This window comes from Magallana gigas, chromosome 1 (assembly GCF_963853765.1).
Source record: "Magallana gigas chromosome 1, xbMagGiga1.1, whole genome shotgun sequence".
NCBI lineage: Eukaryota > Metazoa > Mollusca > Bivalvia > Ostreida > Ostreidae > Magallana > Magallana gigas.
In genome coordinates, this window is record NC_088853.1 from 12,266,337 (window position 1) to 12,287,546 (window position 21,210).

At 32.7% G+C, this 21,210-nt stretch overlaps 1 protein-coding gene and 1 long non-coding RNA gene across 2 annotated transcripts in view; one reads left to right on the plus strand and one right to left on the minus strand.

Moving 5' to 3' along the window:
• The window catches only part of LOC136273138 (uncharacterized), an 88,598-nt gene extending 69,663 nt beyond the window's left edge, over positions 1-18,935 (plus strand). The window contains exons 4-5 of the mRNA XM_066077235.1: positions 17,107-17,274; positions 17,916-18,935. Coding sequence (XP_065933307.1) covers positions 17,107-17,274; positions 17,916-18,095 — 348 coding nt within the window. The 3' untranslated portion in view covers positions 18,096-18,935. The remainder of the gene's footprint in view (positions 1-17,106; positions 17,275-17,915) is intronic.
• Positions 10,019-10,980, minus strand: LOC136273135 (uncharacterized). Its single transcript, XR_010711328.1, has 2 exons — positions 10,702-10,980; positions 10,019-10,375 (listed from the first exon to the last, which is right to left on the minus strand). It is a non-coding gene; the product is annotated as an uncharacterized lncRNA (long non-coding RNA).
• Positions 18,936-21,210: the final 2,275 nt, after the last annotated feature.

Genomic DNA, 21,210 nt, shown 5'->3' on the forward strand with positions numbered 1-21,210 from the left:
GTTGACCATACTATGTTTATATTTACAAGACTTTTCATTTGATATCAAGAAAAACGGGGCTGCGTGGTCCCTTAAATAAGGGGCCAAAAGGACTTAAAAATCTTCTTATATTAACTTTTTATTGAATAATAATTTGTTATTACAGTCATTTCATGAATATCTTTTACAATTGTATGCTATGGTATGGTATGCGATTTTAATTATGCTTTGAGATTTGTATGCTATGCTATGAGATTTGTATGTTATGCTATGAGAAATTAAAATTAAGGGTTTAATGATATTGTATGCTGTACTATGCTTTGCGATGGTATGCTATGAGATTTGGACAAAAACGCCTCCATACACAAAAGTGTTCAACACATTTCAAAGTAAAATAATAAGAAGCCAAAGTTTACCACAAATCTATTTTGTGAACATTTATTTTTTCAAATAAAAACATTAAAAACCGAGTAAAAATAATGTTGTATGCCATGCTATGGTATGATATGACGAATGCGATTCTATGAGATTGTATGGTATGGTATGAGATTCCAATGTCTTGCTATGAGATTTTAACGCTATGAGATTTCAATGCTATGCTATGCTATGGTGTATGTTGTAAAATATATGCTTGAACCGACAGTAATTATAAAATAAAAACTGTTCATTGTGTAGCTGTTTACCTAAACAGTACCATAACTAGACATGATCTCGTTGCGTGCAACGAGGAGGTATTCCATCCGATTTTCAGAAGGTGATATGACGTCATCGACTTTTAACTTTCGACTACAGAACATGATCTGGAAATAGGAGTTGAGTACTAATGCTTTCCTGTAATGCGTTTTATAAGTTCTCTTACGTTGCTTTTTTAAATACTTTTATTTCTTCCAATTAAGATTAAAAAGATTAAACTTTTTTCACCTCTGGCCTCTAAAACCCATAGTTAGGTAACGAATGAGAAAATCAGGATATATAAACGCATTATACTTAATTTTGCTTTTATATCCTATTACAAAACATCTCTCAGTAAACGACTATATAGATAAAAAAAGCTTTAGGATCATCTGTATCCCTAATCTGAGGAGTCACCCCCTTTTTCTTGTTAATCAAATGAAAGGTCTTTAAATATTTAACTTATTTTGTTCAACAAGTCTTTGGAAATTCCTTACTGTTCATGAAATTTATGTGAAAAAAAGTGTTATAGGGGCTGATCCATTATCCCCTTATAGGGGCTGTTTAACGAAATTTTTCTTCTCTACTGCATTTCAAAAGATTTTTACTTTCTGATATATTGGTGATTAAGTTTACAGACATATGACCTCTAAAACACCTAATTAGGTAACACACGATAAAATCATTATATTGTTTGGATACATAACTGTAACAAAACGTATCTGCTTTAATGACATTTCACAAAATATCTCTATGTAAAGGACTAGAAAAAAAGTCTTTAGAGCCCTCCGGTCCCTTAAGTTGAGGAGTCGGCCCCTTTTTTTCTTAATATCAAATGCAAGGTCTTTTAATTTTTAACACATTTTGTTAACAAGTGTTTAGAAATTCATTACCGTTCCAAAAATATGTGGGAAAGAAAGTTTTAGGGGCCGATTCCTTATCTCCTTAAAGGGGCCGTTTAATGACATTTTGAAGGTTTAATATTATTTAGTACATCATTTTGAGCATCTTTTCTTCTATACTACATTTCCAAAGATATTCCATATCTGATCTATGGGTGATTAAAATATTGAACATTTGACCTCTAAAAACCTCTAATTTATAACGTAACACATCATAAAATCATTAACATTTCTGCTTTTATGACCTTTTACAAAATATCTCTCAGTAAAGAGCTTTTTATAAAAGATCCATTATGAATTTATTGTTTTCCAAAAAAAAACGAAAATGAAAATTGGTCCCGTAAACAAGATCGATCAAATCTTATATATTAGAAAATTTAAAATTTTGCAAGATTATACGACCAAGATCTATTGCATTAAATACTATATTTAATTTGCAACATTGTCCTCTAAACCGGATGTTGCCTAATCCGGCCAATGTTTTTAGAATCACCGGATTAGACAAGATATTTACAAAATTAGTTCTCCTCGTGTTTAAACTGACCCTTACGTCGTAGCTAGTATGGTTGTATTACGCTTTTGTCGTCTGTCCTTTTCATATGATTTATTACAACAAATAAAATATGTAAACTTCAAAACTATTTATAAACAAATGTACACTGCTCTATTTTTGTTATTTTAATTAGTCATGCGGCCGCGGGCAAGGGATCGGATACGTTATTGTTCACATACATAGCTCGAAATCCAGCTAGATTTTATATGCGACTCAAATGCATTGAATAGAAGCAGTTCTTTTGTCCATGATGTATTTCAATAGAAAATGACTAAATGTTTAAACACTTTCCGTACATAATCTGGTACCCTTTATGTCAGTTATACGTACAAATACCCCGTTTATTTGCCAAATAAAACACAATGTATGGTAACATGTGTAGCTTTTTACACTCATATTACGCAATACCCGAAGAAAATATTATTGTTACGACACTCATAAGATCACAATAAACTACTTTTGAAGCGAAAGCCATATCGAAAGTTTAAACGTTTTGAGTTATAAAGTGAAAACTTTCAAGGGTTCTAGGTCCCTAAATTGAGGGGCCAGCCCCTTTTTCTTGATGTCAAACAAACGATCTTGTAACTTAAAGTATTTTTTTCTTCTACATGTCTTAACAAAATATTTGCGAGAAAAGAGATAAACTGAGAAAACCAAGCAAAATTGCAACGCTTTTTTATCTCAATTTTCGAGCCCTATCGAGCTCCGGCGTTTCTTGTGCTAGGCAAATATGAGTGCTTTCGTGCATACAAAAAATCTTTTGTCTATCATCCCTGAATATTTGAAATCGATATCGTTTATAGTTTACGCAGCTAGGTTAAGGCCTCCCATAGATTTTACCTCATGAATATCACGTGACATTTCATGACGTTAGCTCCGCCCATTATTCATGTTTTCATCTTTTTCGTACTTTCGATATAGTAAAGCGATAGCTGTTAAAATTTATCGATTTAATGGTTTAAATAACAATTTTGAATGTTATTTTAAAGAATGTTGTATCGAAAATATGTGACTAAAGGTGTTTATTTCTTATAATTACATTGTTGTTTGCTTACCGTCCGCGTCAACACCGCACTTTCACTCGCCTTGTTTTGGTTGCGAACAGCTGACAGCGGTGTGTCAACATTTTCATAGGATTCATGGCCTGCAAGACGCCAAGAGTGGAAAATGCAGCTCAACCATCGTTTGAGAGATAATACAGGTACGTTTTAATACAGGATATGTAGTGTTGACCTTTTCTTTTCAAATCATTTGCTCTTTTCAGTCCATGCAGTGTACCTAAACACGTGTTGTTTTGCACATTATCGCTGTTTTGAATTATTATTTTTTATTAGGCTATTTTTTGTGTATTGAACTACACACCAGACACTGTAAACATTGCACTTGCAATAGGTGGGGTTCCCAGGGTACACAATTGTAGAATTCATTAGGTGCTACAAAGTGCATGCATTTGTTTGCATGGTGATTACACATGTTTTGCACTTCAGTAAATTTTTGGATCTTAGATGATATAATTCATTTCGCTGGATCTGTGCTTATAGTAGATATCTATAACACTGTTTTGAAATCTTATTTGTTATTATGCTAAATACATACTGTATGTACATGTGTGTCTTAGTTCGGGTTTGTATTGAACTATTGTATACACACCATAATAGCATACACTGTATAAACATGCGGGTTCCCATGGTACACAAGTGTAGACTGGTGTAATCATCAAGTGCATGTATGCATCATGATTTCTTTACTTTATTTTAATAAAACAATATTGTATCATATTGCCATCCACAGCTTCATTTATGAATTCAAAAATTCAGAAAGACTTGTACATATTCAATTTGTATGTACTGCATTTAAATTATATGATTAATATATTTGATGTGTTAAATATGTGCAGTTATGCTTCATAATAATCTGATAATAAACCCAAACCAGTAAAATCTAACATATGTGGTGGTCAGACTCGGCCGCTTGAGACCAGGTTGCATAGCGGCTAGATAATATTCGAGGGGCACAAGCTTTAAACTGACATGGTTTGTTATTATTATTCACTACCTTATCCACATGTACATGCATACAATAACATATACATTTCCTCAATAGCAGACTTTTTTTTAAAATTAACCAATGTAAATTAAACTTGTATGCTATTCTACAATTAATCATTTATGTATTTTCTTATAAGAAGATTTTAATTTTAAAATTGAAAAGAACTTAATATATATCGTATACTTATAGAAAAAATACCCTTTTTCGCCCTGTGCGATATAAACCGAAAATTTGCCTAGGGGTGTGATATAAACCCTAGGTGTGTGATATAAGATTTATATCACACCCCTCTCCGGTAATCTTCGAATGTTATAACACACCCCTTTCCGTTAGTTATCGGCTATCATGACGTAGAGTTCGGTATGCGTCGTTCAACTTCGATCTCCGAGTATGACGTCAAATAGTACGTCGACGTCAACTTGGTATACAAACAGCTGGCGTAAAAATTCCAGAGAAGTTTATCAGAGATGGAATATATAGAAACGGGCCGATTCATAAACAATAATCATTCATCACATGATGTTATTTATTGTTTCTTTGATATTTTCTATAAGTATATGATATAAGAATCATAACATGGCAATTATTATATCGCATCCTATATTAGCCTGAGGTCGCTGTATATCAGCCCGAGAGCCGTCAGGCTAATATAGGATGCGATATAATAATTGCCATGTATTAATCTATATATATATATATATATATATATATATATATATATATATATATATATATATATATATATATATTACCCTAAGATCAGAATTTTAGGGTATTTATATTCCCTGATATTCATAATACAGTTTTTTCTGGATTTTTTTTTACAGAATCATTGTTATTTGTTTTGAGTTATGGTTTATCTTTGTGTAAATACATATTGATTCACTTCTCGTTAAAGTGTTCAAGCATAGCACATGAACATGTACATTGTATACAAACAATTTTGAGATAACAAATACATGTGTATGTTGGTATAATTGTTACTGTGCTCAGATACATCAGCTTATGTGTGACATTATGGACGATTCATTGATAAAAAAAATATAAACTAATGGAATTATAATGTCAAAGATTATTTCGAGAAGAGATATATAGTATATCAAAAGAAATTAAATATCTACTACATGTATCACACTTTGAGTAAAGCAGACCCTCCCTCTCTCTCTCTCTCTCTCAATTTGATATGTGTTAATAGTTTAGACGTATGCTATTTGCTTTGGTTTTTTTACTGCCATCTTGTCACATTCACAGATCCAGAAAATTTTTTCCGAAGGGGGGGGGGGGGGTCCAAAGGGTAATTGTTTTTTTTTTATGTGGTCTGAGGCATATTTGCGATAATTTTACAATGTAAAATCTTCCTCACTTCTAGATCCGCACATGTTTTCATACATATGACACTGCATGGTCAGTGTTTTTTTTTTTGGTAACAAATATTCATGTTTTTGCTATGCATATGTTCCACAGCTAATTGATTTTTTAAAATGTTTATTTCAGAACAACATGGACTTCTGCTACCACCTGGCGACATTGGTTTTGCGGGTTTCTTTGCGGTTTCAACTCTTGAGGTTGCCCAGTCTTCCCTACCCACATATTCCCTGTGTTCTACAGACTATTTAATAAAAAAATAATCTGATAATGCATAAACATGACTGATAAAAAGGTGCACATCATCATGCTTTGGAGTATTTTGAATGTGTGAAGACATTATTAAAACAAAATTAAAGCTGTTCAAAAAAATTGTGAGTTTTGAAATTTAGCTTTTCAATGAAAGTACATATTGATGCCTTTATTTTGTATTCATTTGATATCATATGCACTATATTTTATGACAATTTTATACAATTATGAAATATGACTTGATATGAGGTTCAGTGTGTCTTTAAAAGAACTGTGTATCTTAATATGATTTAAAAAATCCCGGCTTTATGGTAGAGATACTCTTATAGTTATAAGCAAGATTAACTTACATAGAGGCAGAGACACCATGCGCGGATCCAAAAGAATTTCCAGGGGGTGGGGGGTGTCTGAAGGATGATTGTGATTGCCGCCGGGGAGGGGGGGGGGGGTCGTGTCTAAGGCATATTTGCGATGATTAAACTATGTAAATTTAATAAATGTTCATGTTCCAGGGGGGTTGGGACCCCTCTTACCCCTCCTCTAGATCTGCGCATGGACACACTTGATAACAATATAAAATTACATATTTAATAAACAGGGGTTTCAAGGGGCTAGAAATTCAAAACTTTGATCATTAATATCTGGAAAAGAAGAAATATTTGGAAAAGCAATGAAGAACAAAAGTTGCTCAAAATTATGTTCTGTACACTATGCTACCTTAAATGTTTTTGTTTATGACCCCATTAAAAGTTAAAGGGTCGGTCCCTAAAACGCATTTCTACAGATATCATAACGATTAACATTTCGTTAACACTTGTTGAACAAAATATGTTTATTTTCACAGGACCTTTAAATTGATATCAAGAAAAAGGGACTGGCCGCTCAAATTAGGATCCAAGAGGGCTCTTATGCCTTCATACAGTAACTCTTTACTGAACAATAATTTGTTATTAATTATATAAGCAAAAATGTTCATTGTACAGCTGTTTATCTATACAGTACCATACCTAAGTCATATATTACGTAATAAGAGGTTTCAAGGGGCTTTCAGTTGTCACCAATGAAAAAGGGCTGGCCCCATAAATTAAGGGCCAATAGCCCCTAAACGTTTTTGCTTAATACTCAAAAACGGTTATGATAACGATGTGGCTGTCGCCGGAAAAGTTTGTTGGGATCTCATACAAGTAGTTACAATGTTATTTTGTTAGTGATTTGTGTAGTATGAGTGTAAAAAGCTTTACATGTTGACATGTACCTAATTTCATTTGGCAAGTTAACGAAAGTCTTTGTGCGTAACAACTGGCATAAAGTTACCACAGAAAGTATATTGGTTCATACAGTAGGCATTAAGGTGGCTCACTACAACGTGAAATATGTTCTCAAATCATCAGAAAATTACTTGATTATGACAGATATCATTGGATAAGAAGTATTTTAGTCTAATAGGCAAAAGAATGGGCTATTTAAAAATACATTTGTAAAAAATAATTCAGTTAACATATACAAAAGCTCCAGGTAAATTCGAACTCATGATCTGCGGTTCAGAAGCTCAATATTTTAACAACTGAGCTACGACGATATACAACCCAATCGAACGATATGAACAGTTTAACAAAACATTTAAATCGCCATCTTGTGACGTAGTGTCTTAAAAAATATAAGTCCAGGTGTAGTGAGGTACTTTAATTTTTTTTTTTTTTTTTTAGAATACATGCTTTTTTTTTAGGAGTTTAAGTCGTTGTTAAGTTCTTATAGTGCACAATCCTTAAAAAAGGGGATCGGAAAACAAAACATTCTTTTTCTTTTATAATAAAAAATCTGTGCATTACATTTCAGTTATTAACTGCATGCATTTAAAATCTACCTTGAATAAGAGCTGTGTGTGTGTATCATTACCTAAGCTATCATTCGCTCGCGGCCGATAAGATCGGTCACCATGGTCACGACTGGACTACCTAGCGGTCAGCGGTTATCTAATACATGAGAGTTGCGTCTCTCATATATGAGTTCATTTGGCCGCGAACTCGATAACTGCTTTAGTTTTAATTAAACATATAAGTTTTTGGATTTAACGATAAGGTGTCAATAAGGAAATCGTTCGGTAATTAATAAAAGCAATTAATAAAGCAAAAACAGACATAGATCATTTGTTGGTTTTGAGTTAAAAATAAAGAGCCTCTATTTGATTTCGTCTTTATACTGCAAACTTTTCAAATCTTCCTGGGTTCTGAGCTGTGCGTGTGTGTGCGTTGTACCTTTTCGTAATCTATCCTTGCCCTCGGCCGAGGAGGTCAGCCACAGCTGCACTACCTAGCGCTAAGCGGTTATCTAATGCACAAGATTCGCACACCGCGACGCACACTTACATGTATATGAACGTGTTTGAGGTGATATATCCGTTAATACAAGAACAGTTTTAATTTTATGTTATAAAAGTTTGTCTATCTTGTATTTACTTAATTAACGATTGAGTGTAAAAAAAAAAACTAGCTACGGTATATGCCAAAAGTGGCCCTATTTATTAATCGAACGATATTTTACTAAAAGGTAGACATTAATATGCAACTTCATGAAATAGAACAGTTTTGATAATTTCTTCATAATTTTTGTGTGTGCCACTGCTCAAATAGTGTGTCATTTTAGTCACGTTAAAATGACGTCGCATTTAGCATCGTAACGTTATACACGTAAGCAGTGGAATTCATATGAATCACGTTATAATGGTAACTTTGAATAAGACGGTAAGTTGTATAATGACCATTATTGCATCCATATAATTATTAACTTATACTGTATCCATACTTGCCAACCTCCAACATGTGAAAATCTGGTCATGACCAGATTTGGAAAGTAAAAAATCTGGTCATAGCGCGTAACGACATTCACGACATATTTACCATGCGTTTCATAGGTATATACAATAGAAATATGTGTTAAAACTTATGTGTAATACTTTATTTCAAAGAAGCATTTTAACTAACAGTTGCTGGTTTTGAATTTTGTAAAGTGATCTGACACAGAAAATGGTAGGTTGTGTTTAGCTAAAAAAAAATGCAAAAAGAGTTTCTGCTACATTAACCTTGCTTTTGAACTCTGTAAATGATGGCATGAAAGTTGTGACTTGGAAGACTTTTGTGTATTAAAAAGCATTCTATACATGACTTAGCGTTTTTGAATGTTTAGTTAGATCATTTTGGGCACAAAATCCAATATTCAAATGTGCGTTACATAAAACACAAAAGCCTCGTTTTGTACTCGATTACTTTGTTTTACCTATGGGACTTCATTTTCCCAGATATGTTGATAGGTACAAAAATATCGTTTTCTTTTTGTTGGTTTTGATTCCGCTGGCCCCGATGAAGACCTTCTCTTATTGGAAGCCATCACACTTAATGATTTAAACCTTCGCTTATTCAAAACAACTCACGATAATAATTACACTTAATGTGTCTGTTATAGCCATCGGCATTGTTTACGCGTTACTCTGCTTGGGTTCATAACTGGAAGTCAAACGCGCAACGTAATTTACGAACCAAATCCGGAAATCGGGAGATTTTCGGGTTGTTCGACAAAAATCGGGTGAAAAGCATGACCCGCCGGGTCATAAAAAATAATCGGGTGAAGGGTTGAAAAATCGGGTGTGACCCGACGAAATCGGGTCAGTTGGCAAGTATGACTGTATCTATTCACAGGGAATAAAAAGTCCAATATCTCGTGTGTTTCTAAAAAGTTAAAATCATAGTGCTCTGCATAAATCAATGTTAACACACCTGCCTTCACAATTACGTTACATCATTTTTACATTCTCTTTTGAAAGGGTTGATATTTAAAACAAAGTACCGACGGGGGTTGATTTTATCGATTATCATTTATTCAAAATCAACGATATGTGATTTTGCATGGCAAGTATTATCAGTAATTGAAATTTTTCTGAAAAAATTGTATGGATCCAGGCAAGATTAAACTCTTGTCTTGTTCAACCAAACGCTCAGCTGTCTCCGTTTGTCTCCGACAAGCAAGAGCGACTGTTTTGTCGGATATTATTGAACAGCCAAGCGTCTGGTTGAACGAGACTACATTGAACTTTAGCGTAGCAATACATACGACTTTAAAAAATATCTAACCTGTTTGTACAATTTAAAATCTTATTATTTCCATGGTATTAATAAATAAGTTTTCTTGAAAAACAATGCCTCAGAATACATAGTTTTACAGTCTTTGTTTAAAATAACTGACAACAAAGATATCTGTATGGTTCGTTTATTCGTATCCGGACACAGTGACTTTAAAATTTGCAATGTATATTTAAGCCCTGAAATATCATAAAACAATAATATAATTTATATCAAAATATAACATTAGTACAATATATATGTATTTCCATCAAGATAATATTTTTACATTATCTTACTATAATTGTACTTTAAACATTTAGCGGGAGGTAACTCTTATAATGTACATGAATTACATTTCTCCAAAATAAGTCATAAAATATATTAATCAGATAAAAAATATTCGAAAACACTTTCTCACCATTCTATGGGAACAGGCTCATAATACGTACACCGAATGCGTGGTGAAATTATATTGACATTGACTGATTCTGTAATATGAACAGAATAATTCTAAAAATATTTATTACTGAAGTATAATCTAATTGATCTTATAAATGACCAATTTAATCAAATATCTGATCATCATAAAATTCTTATATACAATTGATTTGAGAATCAATTAATACTATAATAAATAAACCAAATATTGATCTTTATAATCAACACTGTATTCCATATAAAAAAATCTTTTCATTCCAATTCATTCATACTCCTTAGTTTGTGATCATGGACTTAATGTTTTCTGCAATTTATAGGATAATCAATTTATTAACAGTAAGTGTTATATGATATTAGTATACTTAGTATAACTTACTAGAAAAAGAGCAAGGTCTGGTCCAAAATAAAATTACTTCTCTATATAAATATATAGTCTGCTTTGGTCAATGTCCAGACAAAGATTGTCAAACTTGGCGGTAAAACACATAAAGCAAAATATACAAACCAACCAAATTCAACCTGACACAAACAACCAATAAAAACCAAGATCACAAATATCCACTGACCAACTCATGATCAAGCACTGCCCTAAGGGTATATGTACATGTGTATGAATTAAAAGAAAGGGTGGATCTAACTTTTTATATGTGTAATGTTTAGATGCCCGAGTAAGTGCATAGGAGAATTGATTAAAATCAACCCCCAAAAAATAAAATAAATATTGTAAATCATTATAGTCTTTAACAATTATACATAATCTGATTAATTTCCGTATTTCAATTTGCATTCAAACTAGTTTCGTTAGGATTTAGGCTCGCAGTGTAGTTTCAAAATACGAAATCGGGATTAAAACAAGAGGCCAATTGGCCTTAACGGTCACCTGAGTAGCATATATCCCATACACAAACTTGTCATGGAGTCTCATGTATGCATCTAATTAATTAGGTTTCATACTGGAGTAGAAAAATTATAAATTTGTAATGACGACCACATTTCAAAAAGAACTGTGAAACCTATAATTTTGGTGAAAAACTAAAAGATCTGGTCTACAAAATCATGAATTCAGTTTTCCAGTTTTAGGTGTGTGGGAGTAAAGAAGATAATTTTTTAACGTTATATGCATTAACATCTATACATCCATTTTGGCCCTGCCCTAGAGTCAAAACCCATACCCCAGGGGACATGAAAATTAAAATTTCAGTAGAGGACTTCCAGTAAACATTATTATTAGTCAGTTTTTTTTATACAGATGTGAGAATAGAGGAAAAGATTTATAAACATTATATGCACTAACACTATATTGCCATATTGCCCCCCCCCCCCATGTCCTGAACCCCTGACCCAGGGGCCATGAATTTCACAATTTAGTTAAAGGAGATTGTGGATATCATAACCATGTATTCAGTATTTTGTCCACATTTGTGGGAGTAGAGAAGAAGATTTTCTTAGATTTAATACATTTTTACAATTTGGCCATATTGGGCCCACCCTAGAGCCTGAACCCCTGACCCAGGGGTCATGAATTTCACAATTTTGATTGAAGGCCTCATGGACATCATAATCATGCATTTAGTTTTTAAAAAATATATATGAGAGTAGAGAAGAAGATTTTCTAAGATTTAATACATTTTTACTATATGGCCATATTGGCCCCACCATAGAGCCTGAACCCCTGACCAAGGGGTCATGAATTTCACAATTTAGATTGAAGGCTTAATGGACATCATTATCATGCATTTAGTTTTTAATCAATATATATGATATTAGAGAAGAAGATTTTATAAGATTTAATACATTTTTAGTATTTGGCCATATTGGCCCCACCCTAGAGCCTGAACCCCTGACCCAGGGGTCATGAATTTCACAATTTAGGTAGAGGGCTTCATGTACATCATAATCATGCATTTAGTTTTTAAAAAATATATATGGTAGTAGAGAAAAAGATTTTCTAAGATTCAATACATTTTTACTATATGGCCATATTGGCCCCACCCTAGAGCCAGAACCCCTGACCCAGGGGCCATAAATTTCGCAATTTTGGTAGAGGGCCTCATGGACATCATAACCATGAAACCAGTTTTTTCCTCACATGCGTGGGAGTAGAGAAGACGATTTTCTAAGATTTAATACAATTTTACTATTTGGTCATATTGGCCCCAGCCTAGAGCCAGAACCCCTGACCCAGGGGCCATAAATTTCACAATTTTGGTAGAGGGCCTCATGGACATCATAATCATGCATTTAGTATGTAAAAAATATATATGGTAGTAAAGAAGAAGATTTTCTAAGATGTAATACATTTTTACTATATGGCCATATTGGCCCCACCCTAGAGCCAGAACCCCTGACCCAGGGGCCATAAATTTCACAATTTTGGTAGAGGGCCTCATGGACATCATAATCATGCATTTAGTATGTAAAAAATATATATGGTAGTAAAGAAGAAGATTTTCTAAGATGTAATACATTTTTACTATATGGCCATATTGGCCCCACCCTAGAGCCAGAACCCCTGACCCAGGGGCCATAAATTTCACAATTTTGGTAGAGGGCCTCATGGCAACCAGTTTTTTCCTCACATGCGTGGGAGTAGAGAAGAAGATTTTTGAAAATTTGGCTTTTTTTGCATATTTGGCCCCGCCTGTGGCATCCAAGGGGTGGTAGAGCCATAAATTTCACAATTTAGATTCTTTTTACCATAGAGATGCTTCACACCAAAAATGGTAACGATTGGCCTGGTAGTTTTGAAGAAGAAGTTAAAAATGTAAAATTGTTAACGCATGACGACGGACGAAGACCAATTGCAATAGGTCAACTGAGTGACTCGGGTGACCTACAAAAAATGTAACAATTTGTTATTGTTATTTGCGTCTTCGCATTCTCTAGCATCAACGTTGAGTTTTAATTGTTTGAGATATGCATGCCTAAAATCGTTGACGATAAATGCATTTATGCCATAAGCAATCCGAGTACTAACGTAAAATAAGGAATATACAGTATGTCACATAAAATGCAGGGGGAAACGGTACATAACATACTCTTGAGTTATAAACATTGTATATTCAGTTTATTTATTCAATGAATTAACTGTATCGAATTTTAATAGCATGCAGATTGGTCGGTTATAACAGCGAACACATAGGTTGTAGAATCATAACGATAGGCATACATATTGCTTCCATTTTTATAACATTTACCGTTATCAAAAATTAAGACATGATAACAGACATTTGTTCTTTCTTCAAGAGAATAATATTAAGTTTCAGATATCTAGAATGAGTTTAAATATTTTCTTTCTTTATTTATTACATGTGATGTACAATTTTTACCGCGCGCCGTATAATATTTTAGGTATCATTTGTTCCAAGAAACAAACAAACTATTGCATTAGTTTTTGATAAATTATAGTTATTTTACTCTCAAATGTGCAATACAATGATATGAAATATTTTTAAATCTTTATAATTAACCATATATAAGATACACTGTGGTTTATATTCGGTCCACGTGTTTAACATGTCAATCAAATCAGTATGCGAGCTTCACCATGTGCTCTTCCATTTTCGTTTAATTGTTTTTCATGTTTTGCAGTATTTGTGATATTTGATGTCATGATTGTACTGCCTCTGTGATGAATAACTCGTTGTTTGAAAGAAACTCTCCCCCCCCCCCTCTCTCTCTCTCTCTCTCTCTCTCTCTCTCTCTCGTTTGCGTGGGTTTTATTTATTTTATATACTACCTGTAATGGTATGTAGAATGCTTTCAACGCATGCCTATACGTTTGTAAACTATCATCGAATATCATTTTTTCAGTTCACATTTTAGAACATAAAGTAAATGAACCTGTGCTTGCAAAAAATATATTCACTGATGCAGAAAAATAGTACATTAAACAAAAAAAAATATATACATTTGACTAAACTCGTGACATGATCGCGGCAAGGTGTGAATGTCAGACCGTAGGCTTATACAGGACCTTTATATCGTTATCATCAATTACATGTACTTGTCAGCTGAATTAATTTAAGCATTAAAGATGTGTCTTGTAAACCTTTTTTATAGATTTTATTGTATATCACAGTCTACATCAACAACCTTTTGTTTGATGAAGTCGGGAGTCCTCTCACAATGTCGAATAAAAAAAAGAAGCTAAGCCTAATTTCTTTCACTTAGGACCCGCCTTACTCCAAGAATGTGACGTCATGTAAACAAACTTGTTCTGTACATGGGTTTGAAATGCTTCAAATTAAATTTACTAATATTTTCTGAGTGAATGGATCATTCACTGAACATTTCTATAAAAATATGGGACTTGTTGAAGTAATGATGTTTTCTTGTGTTGTGTAAACAAATAGGAATATTATGCGGTGGAAAAAAGTGCTACTTTGTTACCAAAGGCCTTTTGAGAGCTCGATAGTGAAGTTTGGCGAATATATATCTTGGTTTTAATCATTTGCAAAATCAAAGAATCGTTTCAAGAAGCTCAAAATATGTAATGTGAATGAGGAAAAAACTATACAAAACTTACAAGTACGGGGAAAACAAAAGGAAAACATCAGTCAACAGTATAAACGGTAGGCCTAAATACAGTTGACGGTAGACCTATCGTGAAAACAAAAATGATCACGTCCTATATTCATTATCATAATATTAATTTATCAGAACTTGTTAAAGATATCATATTTTGTAATGAAAGTTACTGAAGATAAATTCTTCTTATCTTGTCTGATTGTCGTCATCGATAAATGATTATACGGCGAATATTAACGTATCTGCCCGACTGAAACCACCACTAAAACTCGTAACAAAACGGGAAATTTAACTATTAGCGCAGGCCTCGAGCAAAATGTAATTATGTTTAAACCTTTTCTCTTATTAATTATATTTTAATTAATCATGTTTAGTTTTGCTCGAGGATTTCACTCTATGTACATTTTCAAATTTTATAGTAAAAACTGCCTTGAATATGTTCATTTCCGGTGAACATCGTGCATTTAGCGGATGCTGGTGTTGCTTAGCAACGCTTTGCACGATTATATTTAAAGATTTATCGTTTACACTTGACATCATATTAGTAATTATGCATTTATTTACTTCTCATAAACAAATTGAAAAATGTTGGAATTTTAGGCATTTATACCATTACAACAGTACCTAGTTCTTTAAAAGTTGTTCAGAAAATTAATAAAAGCGATATTACTCCAAATCGGAAACATTGCCAGACATAACTTAATGGTTGGTTTGTAATTCTAGAATATTTTAAAAACTGAACAAATAGTATTTTAGATTAAAAAACAAAACAAAAAACAAAAACAAACTAAAGCAAAGCTCGTTGCAAAGCAACGAGTGGGTCTTCCGTTAACGTCGAGAGTAAAGCTAGATGTTCCTGTAAGAAGCAGAGTACTAATTTCACTTTGAACATAACGCTATTTTTTATACCTAGAACGCGGAATCAAAATTTTCGAAAAAAATCGATTTTTAATCCCTAATATCTCTGCGATGCATCGTCCGATTTTAAAACAGATTTCAAATTTGAATTTTGAATGGCAAATTCTATAATATTGAATTTTGTTAAAAAACAATGAAAATTTATTTAAAAAAATTGGAACTACTTCCGGTTTTGAGCAAAATTTAATGTAATTCAGGTCTTTAGCAATTCAGGTTTAGTATGTGTCGTATACCGTTTCCGATACATTTTTTGAAAAGAATGAATAACTCCAAAATTTTCCGAGTAGATTGTAGTCTCGCGCTAACCTCGACAGTCTACAAAGTATTACCTACATTACATTTACGAGTAAAACCAAAAATATATGTATTTTTTAAAAGGCATAAGACATATCTCTATATGAAAATTTACTCTTATTCTTTTTTTTAACTACCCAGCAGAAACGCAGTTACAATATTTAAATGTATATATAATAACGGACCGCTTTCTTGCGACCCGTAATAAACAATGTAACGTATACATTGTAAAACATTTTGCCCAAGGGTCGGAAGAAATGAAGGGGGGGGGGGGACTCGAGTGTTTAAAAAAAAATCTATACTACTCATTTTGCTGAAAAAATAAATATGTGCCTGTGATAAATAAAGAAATGCCTTTTGTTAAATGCATGAATTAGAGGGAAGGGTTCGACATGTCATATGATTTATAATTATTTTCTTTTTATATTAGTACATGTGAGAGTAAAACTGCTTTCAGTGTATGTGTACCATGACTTATCTATTAGTTACGCGTTTTATAATTTACATTTTTAATAATCTCTTTGTCTAATATATATCGTGTGAAATAAAAATTAGATATGAATGTTTCTCCAATTAAAAACGTGCATGTTGCATATCACGCGAAGATCCAGAAAAATTTTTCCGGTGAGGTTTAGAGGGTGCGAAGTATATTTAAGTTTGAGAGGAAGCAATCGGGGAGGTCCGAGGCATATATTTGGTAATTTTGCAATGTAAAATGAAGAACTTTGATTTTTTTTACGGGTGTTACGGACCCATTGTTCCTCTACCTTTATATCTGCGCATGCATGTATTTAACCATGTGGGTTTTGTTATCAATTTGCGATAACTTAAAAAATGTGATCAGATATTGTGCTTTATCTTGTTAAAAGTATGCATACTGACCAATTACGGATCAAGTTTTAATTAAATCACTGTCAGCAGTCATTAACAAAATTATAATGCAAATCTCTTAGTTTAGTGAATTGTCGAAACATGCTTAATTATTTAAAATCTGATTCAGTATTCGGTTGATTTATTTCTTCTATTAATTATATTTCAGGTGACAACATACGATTCGTTTCGTTACAGTTGGAAGCCAGGCCAAAAGTTCGAGCAAAAACATATGGCATCAAAAGTCAAAGGTCAACATGGAATTCAACTCCTCATCGAAATAGAACGGTCACTGTTTCGGAGAAAAGTTTTTGGTTGCATATGTATCGGAACATATGTACGATTTATTGTTATTTTCCAATTTTTAAAAATAATTTACTAGGGGAAAAGTCTATAGAAAAACAGGAGAAAGTATCGCTTGAAATTTTTTTTTACAATATTTTCAACATCATTTAATTAATTGATATCAATGTTGCATGATAAAAATGGTAATCATCATAAAACCTGTAACTTTATTCTCTCGCTCTCATAATAAATCATTCTTAGTTATGTTTGGTTTGCTTTAAAAAATGAAATCGTCACATGTCAGATATATCTTTTTTCAATTTTCAAAACTAGTAGATACATGTAACGCATTGACAGATATAGTTTTAATAGTAATAGTTGAATCGCAACTTTGTGAAAAGAACGCTGCGAATAGATGTTACGAAATTCTAGTTTGCCGATAAAATTTGACAAATTAGAGATATATAGCTGTCGAACTAAATATTACATTAAGAGGGATATCAATTTTTGGAGCGACTTTGAGACACTTCATTGCCTGTCTGTAAATATCAAAGCCTCGATAGTCAGAAAATGGAAAATATGTGAATATTGGTTGTTAATATTTTTCAATTTTTACCTTATTTTTAATTCTATCTAAACTGTATTGCTTTTAACATATCAACAATTAACAATAATACTTTACTTATTTTATAGATAATCATTACACAACTGGAGGTTAACAAGCGTTACGCACAAGAGCTCAGAGACGGTAAAATTCAAAACCCCGTAAAAGTTAAATTCAGCCAACCATACGATTTTTTAAAGGAAGTTGATCGAAAGAAAATTATGGACTTTTTAATTTTGATTAGCTGTGTGCAATCAAAACATGAATAGGGAAGTGCGATGTTTCTTCGCCAGGTGTGTGCTAATTTATGTATACGTCAACAATGAAGTGTTGCATGTGTATTACATGCTTTAAAATGGGATACTCCATCGAAAACAAGTGCCTTAAAGTTGGCTTGCCTAGAATGCCAAGTGGTTCACATACTTACCGCTTACCTCCAGTTAAAGGGACTTGGACACGATTTGACTTAAAATTTTCTAATTTTATTTTTCCATTTTCAATGTTTATACAGATATGTTATGTTATGTTATCTAGCATTAGATAAGATTTAATTGCATTATATGACGTCAGAAGTGATGCTTGTTCAATAATTCAATCAAAATCAGACGAAAATTGACATTTTTCTCATCTGTTTGCGAATGGGAAACATAAAGCGCATGCTTGAACCAGGACACATATTTGTCACTTAGTAGACTTGGCTTGATACATCTCTGATTAAAATGTTTTGTTGGTTCAAGCATGCGCTCTATGTTTGCTGAAAGTAAAACTGCTTGAAAACAAGCTCTTTTATGCTAAAATGCAAAAATGGCGGGAAAAGGTTGTCTTTACAGTGCCGTATTTCTAAATTGTGGGCACTTGAATCAAAACGAACATTTAGTAAAAACATCACATATGAAAACAAAGAATTATAGTAAAATATTGTAATCCTTTTAGGGGGCCATTTTAGGCCCATGCTATATATATAGTCCTTTCTACCAGCGAAAAATTCATTAACTTGGCGAAATTACAGTAGATAAAATCAAGAATGTTATTTTACCCACTTTGTATTTAATTTCGATATCAACTGTATAGTTTGAATTTTCTCTGTTCTTTTATCTCTGAATAAAGCATTACATGTCGTTTATAATAGTTCTGAAATAGTCACTCTATTTCTTCAGTATTTTTTTTTCATAATCTGCAATTTGATACCAACGTAATTAAATTGGAGTGTTTGACCGGAGGGAGTAAGATCGGCACATCACGAGTACATGCACTTGACACTGCCTGTTGTGTAATTCATCAGAATATCGATGCTAAGATATTGACTGGGATGTAGGACAGAAAAAGGCGGCAGTGTTATATGCTCCCAAAAAAATACAAGGAAGAATGAAAAAAGATACCAAATTAAACAAAGAATGGAATTCAATACGTTTTAAAATGTTTTAGGTAACGAGGCTCAGTGTTGAAAGTAAGATCAAAAATGCAAGGGTTGATCGAAAAGTAGTCGCATTATGCACCGCGCTTCTCACTGGCGATTTGTTGTTTAAAATAATACATCAAAATTGTCCTAGTCAAAATTCAAAGTTAAATGAAATTTCGATTAAAAATCGATAAACGCCGAACAAAATATTGATGTTTATAGCATGATATATACGTGACATCGCTGCTTCATGCATTAACGTCCTTTTTATCCCCTCGCGCAAATTGTTGCAACGGGGATTTAGCATCGCTGCTGTGCGTGTGTGTTTGTGTTCAGCTTGGAAGCAAGTTTAAAAGAAAACGCTTGCACAAATATTTATCAAATTAAACTTCGTATACTTAGTTGGCATGGTAAAAGGACAAACCCTAAAAATTTTCAAGTCGATTGGTTGAGTATTTTTCAACATATCGTTAAAATAACACAAAGTTTAACAAATTGTACGTACGACTTGACAATAACTACTTCTGTTTTTCTTCTGTGAAACCAACGTAAAAGGAAGCAGTTCAAATCAACAACTTGATATTTTTTGGATTAAGATCTAGAACATGTAAATGTTTTTTTAACTGTTTTAAAATGAATAAGGGTTCGTTACCGGCCATTTCGGATATCTACGCGATGCCATTTGTCTCGTGAACAATGAATAAAAAAGCTAGACATGTGTATACTGATACCATACATTTTTTGTTTCGATGGATAGAAATCACTAGAAATTGTACTGGAATTGATATAACAAATTATATCAAACTAAAATTGAGAGCGAGTGAACAGGGTACCATTAACGTGGTTTCAATATCTAATAAAAGCGTATGTCATATTCATAAAGAAATGTGATAGACAGAAGACATACGTTCTGAGGGAAATTTAAAGTTAGGTTCTTACGTCGATGGCTATATTATAAAGCTACGTTCATGACTTTTGAAAATACCTCGACAAACTGATCGCACAATAAAAAACCATTATACTACTTCATAGATTATAGAAACAAAAATTAGTTTCATCATGAAAAAATGTATAGATTTACTGTGAACAAAAAAATCTGGTGACAAAACATTGGATACTGCAATAAAAATCACGAATATGCTTTTTCCATTTTGTAGATAGACCCACAATCCCTGCAAATCCATATCCTACATTCAATTTGGGCTTTATACCATTAGTCAAGCTTGTTAAAGCAAGGCCTCAACTTAAAGAAAGAAACTACACCAAACAAGAATGCAAAGGTCAAGCTAGTTTCTGAATAAGCAGAACAAAAGTTATACACTAATTCCTACTGTCCAAGCGTTCAGTGGTAAAATTCAGCACATGAAACATTGGAAAGCACCCACGCGTACTTGTAATCAAGTAAGCTACAAAAGGGCTGTAAACAATTCAAGAAAATAAGATGCAAAACAAGAATATATTCTTTGTCTGATGAAACTTAAGACTTCTTGAAGAGAATTGAGAAGAAGAATTGAAAGAATATATAAAAGCTTATTTACCATCAATGTATTTCAGACGACCAAATGCTTCAAATTTTTTGATTTATTTTCATGTAACAAATTAGCTGTTATAAATAATTATGTAAATTTATCAATATTATTAATAAGAGAGTCAACTCTCCAGGTTGATGTGTAAAGTATACACTCTTGTTTTTTGTAAAATATTGTATGTATGTATATTTTCTCAAAGTTGTTTTATACAATATGAGAATAAATAAAATGAAAATGAACGAAGACCTTGCTTATAGGTTTGCATTTCCTCAACATTAGCACCAAACATATTCAACCTGGGATTAGGTTCTTTCTCAAACCTTTGGGTCGTTGGTGTTTAATCATCCCAAGGAAGTTGGAAGGTTGAATCTACCTCCATCCTTTCAAAAGGCACGTTTTATGATGTAAGGCATATTGTAGATTGTTCGGAACTGATTTAGCTGATTTAGGAACTTG